The 12,123-nt window shown below is 45.0% G+C and overlaps 1 protein-coding gene across 2 annotated transcripts in view; it reads right to left on the bottom strand.

The window, feature by feature from the left end:
* The window catches only part of MMRN1 (multimerin 1), a 73,830-nt gene extending 66,816 nt beyond the window's left edge, over positions 1–7,014 (bottom strand). For both annotated transcript variants that reach the window (XM_079990697.1, XM_079990696.1), the window contains exon 1: positions 6,181–7,014. In XM_079990697.1, the coding sequence (XP_079846823.1) occupies positions 6,181–6,719 (539 nt within the window). In that variant the 5' untranslated portion in view covers positions 6,720–7,014. The remainder of the gene's footprint in view (positions 1–6,180) is intronic.
* Positions 7,015–12,123: the final 5,109 nt, after the last annotated feature.

The following is a 12,123-nucleotide window of genomic DNA, read 5'->3' as shown; positions in this document are numbered from 1 at the left end:
GGGAGGCAGTGGAAGACAGGAGTGCCTGACGTGCTCTGGTCCATGGGGTCACAAAGAGTCGGACACGACTAAACGACTAAACAACAAACAACCTTGCAACTATTACTGAAGTTCCTTGAATGCTGCAACAGAATTTAAACTACTATATTTATTTTTCAAATATTCTTTGAAAACCTCCCATTTCGAAACAAATTCCTATTTTGATTTATTCTTTAATTCGTCTAATTCGGCATATTCTGTCAGCTTTTGGATCCAATCTTGTATAGAGGGGATTAAAAGTATGTATTGACAATAAGTAATATGAAATCGAAATATGGAATAGACGGGAGGTTGGGTCTTTACAGTTAAAACCAATATATGTTTTATTGTTTGTTAAGAAAATTATGTGTCTATGGTTATTCCTGTGTGTAATTTGGTATTTGTGTTTTTTCTTTTTTATTGCTGTATCAATGAAAATTAAAACAAAAACAAACAATTTTTTTTGCAATTTTGCACTTATATGAAACATAGAAACCCTAAGGACCACAAATTACAGAAAGAGCAGGTCATAAGGGCACCCATTGCTCTTTTGTAGCCTATTCTTGGGCTTGCAAGATCAAGGGGAATTAATCTGGCAATTAGCAGAGGGGCTAAAATCAGCTTGGAGCCAGTTATGAACTTAGAAGACTTCTTCACCTGTTCAAGATTCCAGAGCCGGAGTAGCATGCATTACCGTCACTCTGATTTGGCTTCAGGCATGATGTTGCCTTGAAGCCAAGCAAGAGAAAGGGCTATTCACCTCAGCACTCTGGAGTTATTATTAGGGGCAGAGCCATAGCTCCGCTGCACAGCTTCTGCTTTGCATGCAGAAGGTCCCAGTTTCAATCCCTGGCATCTCAGGGTAGGGCTGGGAGACACCCCAGTTGGAAATCCAAGGGAGCAGCTGCCAGTCAGTGTAGGCAAAACTGAGCTGGATAGATCAAATGTCAGACTTAATAGAAGGTGGCTTCCTGTGTTCCTGCGTCAAGTAAGGAAAGAGGAGAAATTCAGTTCAGCTTGCACTCTAATGCAGACCTACCCGGTTTGCACTTCCCATTACAATATGTGGACAGAAATGCCGTTATCCTGCAAAATTTGCATTTCTCAAAAATTTACAGGGTGGTTCCCAAGCAAAAAGAAGTATACACAAATCTCTATATTTGGGGAAAGCTTGCATTAAAATGTGAAAATAACATCTCCAAATGTTCCATATTAGGGGCAAATGCTTGTAAAAAAAAATGCCTACCAAAATGTGTGCATTAGAGGGGAAATGTAGCCTAAGATCCTAACTAATTTTTAATGAGTTATTTTATATATATATAAAATCACAAATGGATTGAGAAATAGGGTGCACTGATCTTAAATGTGAAGCTAGGAGAAGCCAAAGTTTGCCCATCCCTAGTGACAGGACCACGAAACAGGCAATGATGTGTGTAGGCAGATAAGGAGGGGGCTTCCTGAACCTTTGGCCCTCCCCTCTTGCATCCTCACTTTTTGAGACAATAAAGTTCTAAAAGCATGTTTTCAGGACCCTCCCTAGCCCCTTGCAACTGCAATTTGTTTTAACTGATTTTAATACTGAACTTTAACTTCTTGTAACTTGGTTCTGGGACCTATTGGCGTAGGACAGGTAATAAAATTATTATTATTAAAGAGGATGATGGAACTTTTAGCTCTAAGATGTGCGACTCCTAACCAGGAGAACATGCATAATTTGAGCTCCTTAGCATGAAAAATTGCTCTCATCTTCCAACAGGTGGCAACGTAAGAAGCTACATCTCAGAAGATAAGGATGCACCTTGTCGCATTTCCTTTTCTAAAAACCTTTATCACAGGCCTTTCTGCGCATTGGTGTTTTTTTTTTTTTTTTTTTGGAGTGTTCATTAAATTCCTTATCTGTGAGGCATTCGTTATGCAAATGGCGCTGAATGAGGCAGGTGTGTCTTCTACAAAGCACAGCAAGCAGGTGTGTGGCATTGCTAGAGTCGAGGAGTTTGGAACAAAAGGCCCTGCCTTCCCTAGCATAGGATACCTTGTGTGAATGGAAGCGTGCGTGCAGAAAAGTTCTTAAAGTTTGCAATTTGGTGCTGGAAGTGAAGCAAGAAGAAAAGTAGGAACACTTCTGTCAGCTTTCAGAGAGAAGAGTTCTCTGCTTTCATGTTAAACGGCAGCACTTTGGAAGATGGCAAAAACAAACAAGCAAAAAAAACCCCAACACAACCCACTGACAGGCTTCTATTGACGGTCCCGATTAGAAAGAAATATTTCTCCCCCTGTGATTATAATCTCATAGCTAAGCATCACCTTCACAGTCAAAGGAGTCTTGAGAGACAAATTAGATTCTTGGCTCTACGTTTCCCACACTGTTCAGCAAGCACACGATGTCACGATGATACCCAGTAATCTTCCCCGCATGAGGGAAGCTTGGAAAACATGTACTTAGATTTGGTTGTGTGTGTTTTGTAAGCCACCGGGTGTGTGTTTTCTGCAATTAACATCCCTTAAAAAAAAAAAGGTGACGGAAGGAAAGGCTGTCAGATTACCTAGAATGTTTGTAATGTAATTGTACCTGTGTGGTCCAAGGGGGCTGATTGAAGCCTGCCCCAGTCCGGTGCTTCCCAGAGGTTTTGGACTACAACTTCCATCAGACCAAAGCCAACATGATCATGCTCACTGTGGCAGTTGCGGTCGAAAAGAGCTGGAAAGCACCTGCTTGAGGGAAGACTGACTTATTTTGTGCTTAGCAGGGAGACAGAATACTTAAACTAGGAGCAAAGAGCTAGCAAAAAGGCTCCCAGGGCAGCTTTCGAATGTCAACGAGAAAGTCCTTGCCCTCACAAAAGGAAAAGGGACTGGGGAGGGAGGAGGGAGGAAAAAACACAATCTCAATCTCTCACTCATAGTTACAGAGGCCTTGTAGGCAGCAGCAGTGGACATATTTGGAAAGAAGTCAAATATTTGTGGCTTTTCAGCAGCGCTGATGGAGGGCATGATAATAGCATGATAATAGATCATGGCTAGTAGCTAGTAGCTAGTAGGGATGCAGGTGGCACTGTGGGTTAAACCACAGAGCCTAGGACTTGCCAATCAGAAGGTCGGCGGTTCGAATCCCCACGACCGCCGTTGCTCGGTCCCTGCTCCTGCCAACCTAGCAGTTCAAAAGCACGTCAAAGTGCAAGTAGATAAACAGGTACCGATCCGGCGGGAAGGTAAACGGCGTTTCCGTGCGCTGCTCTAGTTCGCCAGAAGCGGCTTAGTCATGGCTGGCCACATGACCCGGAAGCTGTACGCTGGCTCCCTCGGCCAATAAAGCGAGATGAGCGTCGCAACCCTAGAGTCGGCCATGACTGGACCTAATGGTCAGGGATCCCTTTACCTTTACCTTTAGTAGCTCTTAATAGCCTTGGCCTCCAAGACTTTGTCTAATCCTCTTTTAGAGCCATCCAAGTGGCAGGGAGTTCCATAGTTTAACTCTGTGAATAAATTCTTTCTTTGATCTGTCTTGCACACCTAACAATAATCTCCATTGGATGTCCACAAATTCTAGCGCTATGAGAGAGGAGGAAGAACTCGTCTCTACTCACTTTCTCCATTAATCACACTTTCCCTGATCACTGCTAAAGAAGTTGCAGTGATCAAAATCTTTTGTCCCGTGTACCCCAACTTAACACCCTGCATTGCATCTATTTCCCTGTGGCGCCTACCATGACTCTACAAAACATGGGAGTGTGCAAGCCGTGGGCTTCTGCTCCTTTCTGGAACATTTTAATATGTTTTCCAAAGCTGGATTCATCTCCAGGCTTATAGTCCTTTAATATCCGGTCTTGTTCATAGTGTTAAATTTATTTCTGTAATATAATGCTATTATTTCAGCAGGCAGAAACAACAAAAATGCACATGGGGGAAACACTAAGCATTTCAATGCTCTTATAATTTGTACACATTGTCCCTGCACATACCATCTGAACAAATGGCTTAATTTCGCCACATAGTCATTATTCATGTAATTCAGGCAAATGCATTCCAAAAATAAAAAACTGGGTGATTAGAATGGGTTGCATCCATCTTTCTTTGGAGCTGTTCCATGCATGTCCAAAGTAGATCCCACTAGGTCAAATGGAATGTACTCTCCAGGAAGCATTCGTTGGATCGCAACCCTGGCCTGAGAGAAGCTAAATGACTCAGATTTTTAAACAACTTAGAATTAACACCCAGGAGTGTGGTGTAGTGGTTAGAGCAGGGGTATTCAATGTGGTGCCCTCCAGCTGTTGTTGGACTCCAACTCCCACAAATCCCTGACCATTGTCCGTGCTGCCTGGAGAGGATGGGAGTTGTAATCTGACGATGTCATCTGTCTAATTCTAGATAAGAGCATCTGTTCAAACACCCCACTCAGCTATGAAGCTCACTGCATGAATTTGGGCCAATCGCCACCTCGCAACGTAATCTACCTCTCAGGGTTGCTATGAGGATAAAGGCTGGGAGAGAGAGAAATAGACAGCCATGTGTATCATATCTTAAGTTTCTTAGAGGAGAGAGTGGTTGCTGGCATCTATCTGTCTTGAGAGACAGTGGAGTGTGCCTCTGAGGGTGAAGTCAAACCGTGGGGTTAGCAGAAGTGACCTCTCTGAGGTGCAAGCCTGGGCCGTGTGTATGGAGATCCTGGGCTGCCTAGACAACAAGACCCCCCCCCCTCTCAGCCTCACTAATGTGGACCAAAGGAAAGCAGAGCAATACGTTGGGCACCAGCTTGGCTGCAGGAGTTACCAGAAGGAGATGTAAGTCTAAGCGACTCCACTCCAGATCTGTGTAGGGTTTACTCCTTAGCCTTTACTTCTCCCAAAGATGTCCTTCAAGGCAGCAGAGGTTTAGGATCAGAGTTTTCCTTCTCCTAGACTGCTACCTTCCCAGGGTGACAAACCCCATCTGCCCCTCACTACAGCACATACAAAAACTGCCATTGGACCCACTACTGGTCTTGTCCACTCAATCTGCTGGAGCCTGTCTCCTCATGCAGGGGAAGAAGAGTTTGGATTTGATATCCCGCTTTATCACTACCCTAAGGAGTCTCAAAGTGGCTAACATTCTCCTTTCCCTTCCTGCCCCACAACAAACACTCTGTGAGGTGAGTGGGGCTGAGAGACTTCAGAGAAGTGTGACTGGCCCAAGGTCACCCAGCAGCTGCATGTGGAGGAGCGGAGAAGCAAACCTGGTTCCCCAGATTACAAATCTACCACTCTTAACCACTATGCCACACTGGCTCTCAACTCTAACTCACCCAGCATTCAAAACCCACTGCCTATCTTCACCTGGTCTAGCCGGCCAAATGAAGCCATTCCCGGGTGTGGCTGTTGTCGCATGCAGACAGCTTCTGGGAGCCACAGGTGAGAGCTGAGTGTCAGGTGGGGACCAAAGGTCAACATATTATCCAGAAGGAGAACAATGTGTGTCCAATCCCTACCACCCCTCCCCGAACACCCTATACATCCCAAGAGGAGAGGTCCTCCACTCAGGTAAGCAAGAATATGCATTCAAGTCAGGCAAATACAGTCAAGAGTGCCAAGCAGGGCTTGTGAGGGGTGTGGTCAATATGTGCGTAACTTGGCCACTGTAACTTGGATCTAGGATTCTAAACTATGGTTTGTCCTCAAAACAATGGCTTGCTGTGTTCTCGCTGTATGTTGCCAATGCAACAATAAAGCATTTGTCAATTACCAGGTACTGCACAGGACAGGACATTCCTAAACCCCTCTTTCCCCTTTACTAAATTTCTGGTTTTGTTTTGTTTTTTAATACTGCAATACCTTGCACTACAGACTCTCGCTGAAATCCTGCACATAGGTGGATCAGCTTTATCTCCTGGTGAAATCAACAGGATTTAAACACTGTAACTACTGAAATCAACAGGATTTAAACACTGTAACTACTTGCAGGATCACAGCCACTCCTCCCATCACTGCACTTTGTCAATTTGGAGCAGCCAATCCTCTTTAGCTATGACCTTGCAGGACACTTCCAGGCCTTTATCCCAGGAATTCAGGCCAAATTCAGGCCAAATTGAGCACAAGAAGGAGCCTTGCACAGGATGCCACGAGTTGAGTCGGGTTCTCTAGGTACAATGAGCAAAGAGGAGGGGGGGAAGAGTTAAACGGTTCTGCTTACTTTCCTCTGGTGGTTTCGAAGCTGGGCTTTTTGAGATCTGCATTCTGCTTGCTGCTATCTTCTGAGTGTCTGGAAGACCTGCTCACCGTAGTCCCTTGGTTTTTCTCAGAAACTTCCTTTGGAGGAAGGCGATTCCAAGGATGGTATGGTGGAGGAACCCCTGCATTGCTAGGCAGGATGAATCGCTTCCCATTGGGAGAACCGCCGTCACTGTTATTCCCTGGGCTAGGAGTTACGGTAAGGGCCAAGGGTATCTTCTGCTCTGCTGTAGTTGGCAATCCCCGTGCCTCTTTCGTGGCTAGAGGAGAACTGTGCTTTACACCTTCCTCTTGGCTTGCATTCAGCAAAGCATCCGGCTTCTCTGAAGTAGGAGGCAGTGAGGTTGCCAATATGTTTCTGAGGTCCTGCGTTTCAGGTGAAGTCAAGCCCAGGTGGCTGCTCCCCGCTTCGCTCTCCATCGCAGGTGCGCTGGTTGCCTCGACTTCTGCACTGCTGCACCCCAAGGCCAGCAAGCTCAGCAGCAAGAATACCTCCCTCATTCTCTTGGCTTGTGAGAACTTTGCGGTGACTCTCTCATATATAGAAGACTCTGGATGCTTCCCTGTCTCAAAGCTGCCACTTTCACAATGAACCTGCAGTGAATCCCCGGTTGGGGATTTTATTTGTGGCGGAGAGAGGAAACAGGTTTTTGAGTGTTTGAAGCTGGACTGAGGAAGCTCTATTTCCTGTTTCGATGGATTCCTGTGTGACCTGTGACCTCTTGGAGCTCTGGAGCCAGTATGTTGTAGGGGAAAGCAAAGAGGGATGCCTTTGTTGGAGCTACAGGATGAGGAATAATGGCACAATGCGAACATGGAAATATACTGTCCATGAAACCGCTTCAAGGGGGATGGGTGGGGAATAAGAAGTGCTGAGTAACTTCCTTTTGACGTTGGTTAGCAGCAAAGAACATGAGAGACCTGCCCAATATGATGGAATCCTAAAGTACCACATCCCTATGCTGAGTACATGCAAAACAGCTGTCAAGCTGCACATGTCACTACTCTGTTCTCTATGCCACACTGCAGCCCTGCTCACACTGTAGCTATTTTTGCACTCTTTTGAGGCCAGAGTGGATATGCTTAAAAACCTCCAGTCCATAACAGGGCTGGATTAACCATTAAGCAAAATATGCATCAAGGGAAAGGGGGCGCCAGATAAATTTTCCATTGCCGAATTCACCATAGACCACATGGTGCAGCTGAACCAAAAAAAAGGTTCCCACAATAAATGGAGTTAAAATACAATACGGTAAAGGTAAAGGGACCCCTGACCATTAGGTCCAGTCATGACCGACTCTGGGGTTGCGGCGCTCATCTCGCTTTAGTGGCTGAGGGAGCCAGCGTACAGCTTCCGGGTCATGTGGCCAGCATGACTAAGCCGCTTCTAGCGAACCAGAGCAGCGCACGGAAACGCCGTTTACCTTCCCACCAGAGCGGTACCTATTTATCTACTTGCACTTTGATGTGCTTTCGAACTGCTAGGTTGGCAGGAGCAGGGAGCTCACCCTGTCGCGGCGATTCGAACCGCTGACCTTCTGATCGGCACGTCCTAGGCTCTGTGGTTTAACCCACAGTGCCACCCGCGTCCCAAAAAATACAACAATAACAAGTAAATAAATAAATAAAGTGGAAGTATACACAAATAACAATTATTTTCCATCATACTGTAGGTTTTGTTTCATTTCGGGGGGGGGGATTATTTTACGGTTTATTATTGTTGATATTTTGAATTAGATATATATGGGGGAACCAAAATTTTTAAGTGTTTACGGCTTCTAAATCTGGCCCTGGTCCACAAACTCCTGACAGAGTCCATTTGATTGTGGAATGGACTCCCACAGAAATGTCCTTCATTGGAGATTTTTAAGCAGAGGTTGGTTAGCCATCTGTCATGGATGCTTCAGTTGAGATTCCTGGATTGAAGGGGTTTGGATTAGATGGCACTTGGGGGACCTTCAAACTCTACAATTATGAGATTCTGTGCACCCATACAGCCCTGACCTCACCACTGCCCTTCCTCACCCCAACCGCATCACCATTCAGGGAAGCTACAGCATCGCTGGTGTGAGAGGGCAGATAATTAATAATAATATGACTGCCAGAATCCGAGACCTGGGAGAAGAGTTGGTAGAAGAAGATTGGAAGAAATTTAAAGACTATTTACAGAAATATTGTAAAATTAAGGAATGTTAGAAGGATGCTGGAATGAAGTTATGTGGCTTTAGCAGTAATGTTATAAAGGAGTATTTAAAGATGGATTGTTAACAGGTGAGAATGTAAAGTTATAATATACTAAGATAAACTATTAGGATAAAAGCAAAAATGGAAAGGATTTGCTGAAATAATTAATTGAACTAGAATACAAAAAAGGGAGGTGCGAGGAGGTCAGGGAAACAAGTAAATGAAAGTTAAGATATGGAAAGGTTGATTTGTTTTTAATTGTTTTTTATCTTTTTGTGTTTTGTATTTTTCACTTCTTTTTCTTTTTTATTATTGTAACTTTTTTGAAATCTTAATAAATATTATTTTTTTAAAATAAAGATAAATAATAATAATAATAATAATAATAATAATAATAATAATAATAATATAGTTATTTATACCCCACCCTCCCCAGCCAGAGCAGCTAACACCAGTAAAATTGCAGTAAAAACATAATGGGGGGGGGGACCAATTTAAAATACAGGTTAAAATGCAGTTTAAAATGCAGCCTCGTTTTAAAAGTAGCCCATAGATCAAAACCATAAGGGGAGGGAAACATAAGAGTCAGACTGAGTCCAAACCAAAGGCCAGGTGGAACAGCTCTGTCTTGCAGGCCCTGCAAGAAAGATGTCAAGTCCCACAGGGCCCTAGTCTCTTGTGACAGAGCGTTCCACCAAGTCGGGGCCAGTATGGAAAAGGCCCTGGCCCAAGCTGAGATCAATCTGACGACTTTGTGACTTGAGACCTCCGAAATGTTGTCATTTGTGGACCTTAAGGTCCTCCGTGGGGCATACCAGGAGAGGCAGTCCCGTAGGTACATGGAAGCCGCCTTATAGTGAATCAGACCATTGGTCCATCTAGCCTAATCTTGTCAACACTATCTGGCAGCAGCTCTCTGGGGTTTCAGTCAAGGGTCTTTCTGGAGATGCCAGGGATTGAACCTGAGGTCATGTGAATGCAAAGCAAGCACTCTAGCACTGAACTATGGAGGTTCCCCAAGCTGCATCCCACTATACAGCCTGGTATTGAAGTGGAAACACCAGAATCTGGCGCAGTCATTCAGATCAAATGCAAAGAGAAGTGGGCCTTTTTGTTGCAGCCTGCCAAAAATTGTGGAGCGCATGGACTAATTGTAACTGAAAGGCAGTCATCTTCTCTCTGAGCAAGTCTGGGCAGCTGCTGAAGTGGCCTCCTGAATTATCCGCCGCGAGTGCAAGAGGTTCCTCACATCCCTGCAGCTGACAGCATCTCATTAGCGACACTTCTCAGGAACGGGCGAAGGCTGCTGAAGACATAAACAACTCCGATTAGCTGGGCAGAGCTGCTGCGCTAAGTTACAGCTGTAACGGTCGATAATGTGCTGGGCAAATCGGGAAGGAAGCCAGGACAGTGACAATGGAGCCAGATGCCCCATATTCCTCACACATGTGGCCCTGTGCTTTCAGAAGCCAAAGACTCAGGTTTTTGAGACTGTAAGACACCTCCGCAAAAGGGTAATTGCTATGTAGGTAAAAGTAACAGGGCAGTCTGGAGGGGGGAAAGCAGGATTTAATAGGTGAAATATACTCAGAGTCGAGAATGGATTTCATGCTCTTTATTCAGCTCATAGTGATGAGGAGGAATGGAAGTTCCCCCACAATATGTGCTTTATATACTTTATTTACACAATGGGCTGCACGTGAATGGCTAATTCCGCAATACTCCTGTAGGCCAATCAGGTTGTGGATTCACTTCCACATGGAGCTGGATTGGGTGGCTCCTGCGGACCAATCATACTGCGGCATTGTTCTAGGACCAATCAGACTGCTGCATTCTGAATCCTATTGTTCTAGGACCAATCAGACTGCTGCCTTTTGGATCCTATTGTTCTAGGACCAATCAGACTGCTGCATTCTGAATCCTATTGTTCTAAGACCAATCAGACTGTTGCATTTTGGATCCTATTGTTCTAGGACCAATCAGACTGCTGCATTTTGGATCCTATTCAACTCAGTACATAACAATAGGACAGGGGAGTAAAAGCCCAGACGCCTGCATTTCAGGGTGGCTGATCGGCAGTCGAGGCTACAATCAATTACCCTTCATTTCAAGCACACTTCAAAGTAGATGCCATTGCAATCTGAACTTATGTGCAGGGGACAGAGCTTCCCCCAAATTTTAGAAGGGATAGGATGGAAATTAAGCCCACAATTAGAAATCCAGAAAAAGAAGGGGGAAGGGGTGCTTGGTGTGTTGTGGAGCTGGCATATGTCTCCTAGACATGGACCTGACATGGAGACGATGGCCAGCTTGAATACTGAGCTCAACGCTCTAGGATCCCACCCTGCAGGGATGGTGTCGACCTTTCAGAGTCCCTGCAGAGACTCTGTGGGTTTTGAAAGAGATGAGGAACAGCAAGGGAATCTGTGGGGCAGTTTCGGTTTCATTTCATTTTCTTAGCCGTTCTTCATTGAAAACGCAATTTCAGAGCAGGTCACACCTTCTTTACTCACCTCAAGCTTTCAGTATCACATATTAGGGTAGTCACAAGGAGGAGCACAGCTTTGGCTCCTTTCAGTACTAGGATCTCTCAGCTTTGCATTTTTCCAATTTTAAATTTAGTTCACATTTCCACATTGGCAATTTTTTTATGAAAAAAAGAAGTCGGCGTGAAACTTTTCTTGTTATCTATGATTACATGAGGGGACGCAGGTGGCGCTGTGGGTTAAAGCCTCAGCGCCTAGGACTTGCCGATCGAAAGGTCGGCGGTTCGAATCCCTGCAGCGGGGTGCGCTCCCGCTGCTCGGTCCCAGCGCCTGCCAACCTAGCAGTTCGAAAGCACCTCCGGGTGCAAGTAGATAAATAGGGACCGCTTACCAACGGGAAGGTAAACGGCGTTTCCGTGTGCGGCTCTGGCTCTGGCCAGAGCAGCGATGTCACGCTGGCCACGTGACCCGGAAGTGTCTCCGGACAGCGCTGGCCCCTGGCCTCTTAAGTGAGATGGGCGCACAACCCCAGAGTCTGTCAAGACTGGCCCGTACGGGCAGGGGTACCTTTACCTTTACCTTTATGATTACATGAACATTTTTGCAAAGCATTTCCTTCTAATATAATGCATTTTGATGTTATTTTCACCAACGTATAGTCATTTATTTGCATTTTTGATACATACACAACACTTGTCTGGAGAACTGCATTGCAAATTTCGGAGATGGGGTTTCCAGCAACTAGTATTCAGAAGCATTGCTGCCTTAAACTGTAGAGACAAAGCACAGCCATCATGTTTCAATAGGCATTGATAACTCTCCTCCATGAATTGATCTAATCCTCTTTTAATGTATGGATATGCACAAAGAGTTAGGGGAAAGTGCCAAGGCTTCGTTTTGTTGTAATATGTTTTGGTAATGTAATACCACCCCCCCCCCCCTTCTTATGAAAAGAGAAGTGAGAACATTTTGGTCTTTGCAGGAGGTTTAGAAAATAGATAGTATATAGCTGTACACCATTGCAACACTCAAAGTATAAAACACAGGATTTCTTAAGACGATGGAGTTACTGCTTACGAAAGGGAAGTGAATGCAAGCTGGTGCAATATGTTTCTGGAAAGGGTTTTGGGGTTCCCCTGTCCTTCCACACCCAGCATGGATGGGAACTGTGAAAAGCACCAACGTCATTTCTTAGTACCGATGACTAGAAATGAAACCATATGTTTGGAGAAGGG

Source organism: Podarcis cretensis (assembly GCF_951804945.1).
Source record: "Podarcis cretensis genome assembly, chromosome: 9".
In the NCBI taxonomy this organism is placed as follows: Eukaryota; Metazoa; Chordata; class Lepidosauria; order Squamata; family Lacertidae; genus Podarcis; species Podarcis cretensis.
The sequence above is the reverse complement of the archived record's forward strand: the minus strand, read 5'-3'. Positions and strand labels throughout refer to the sequence as shown.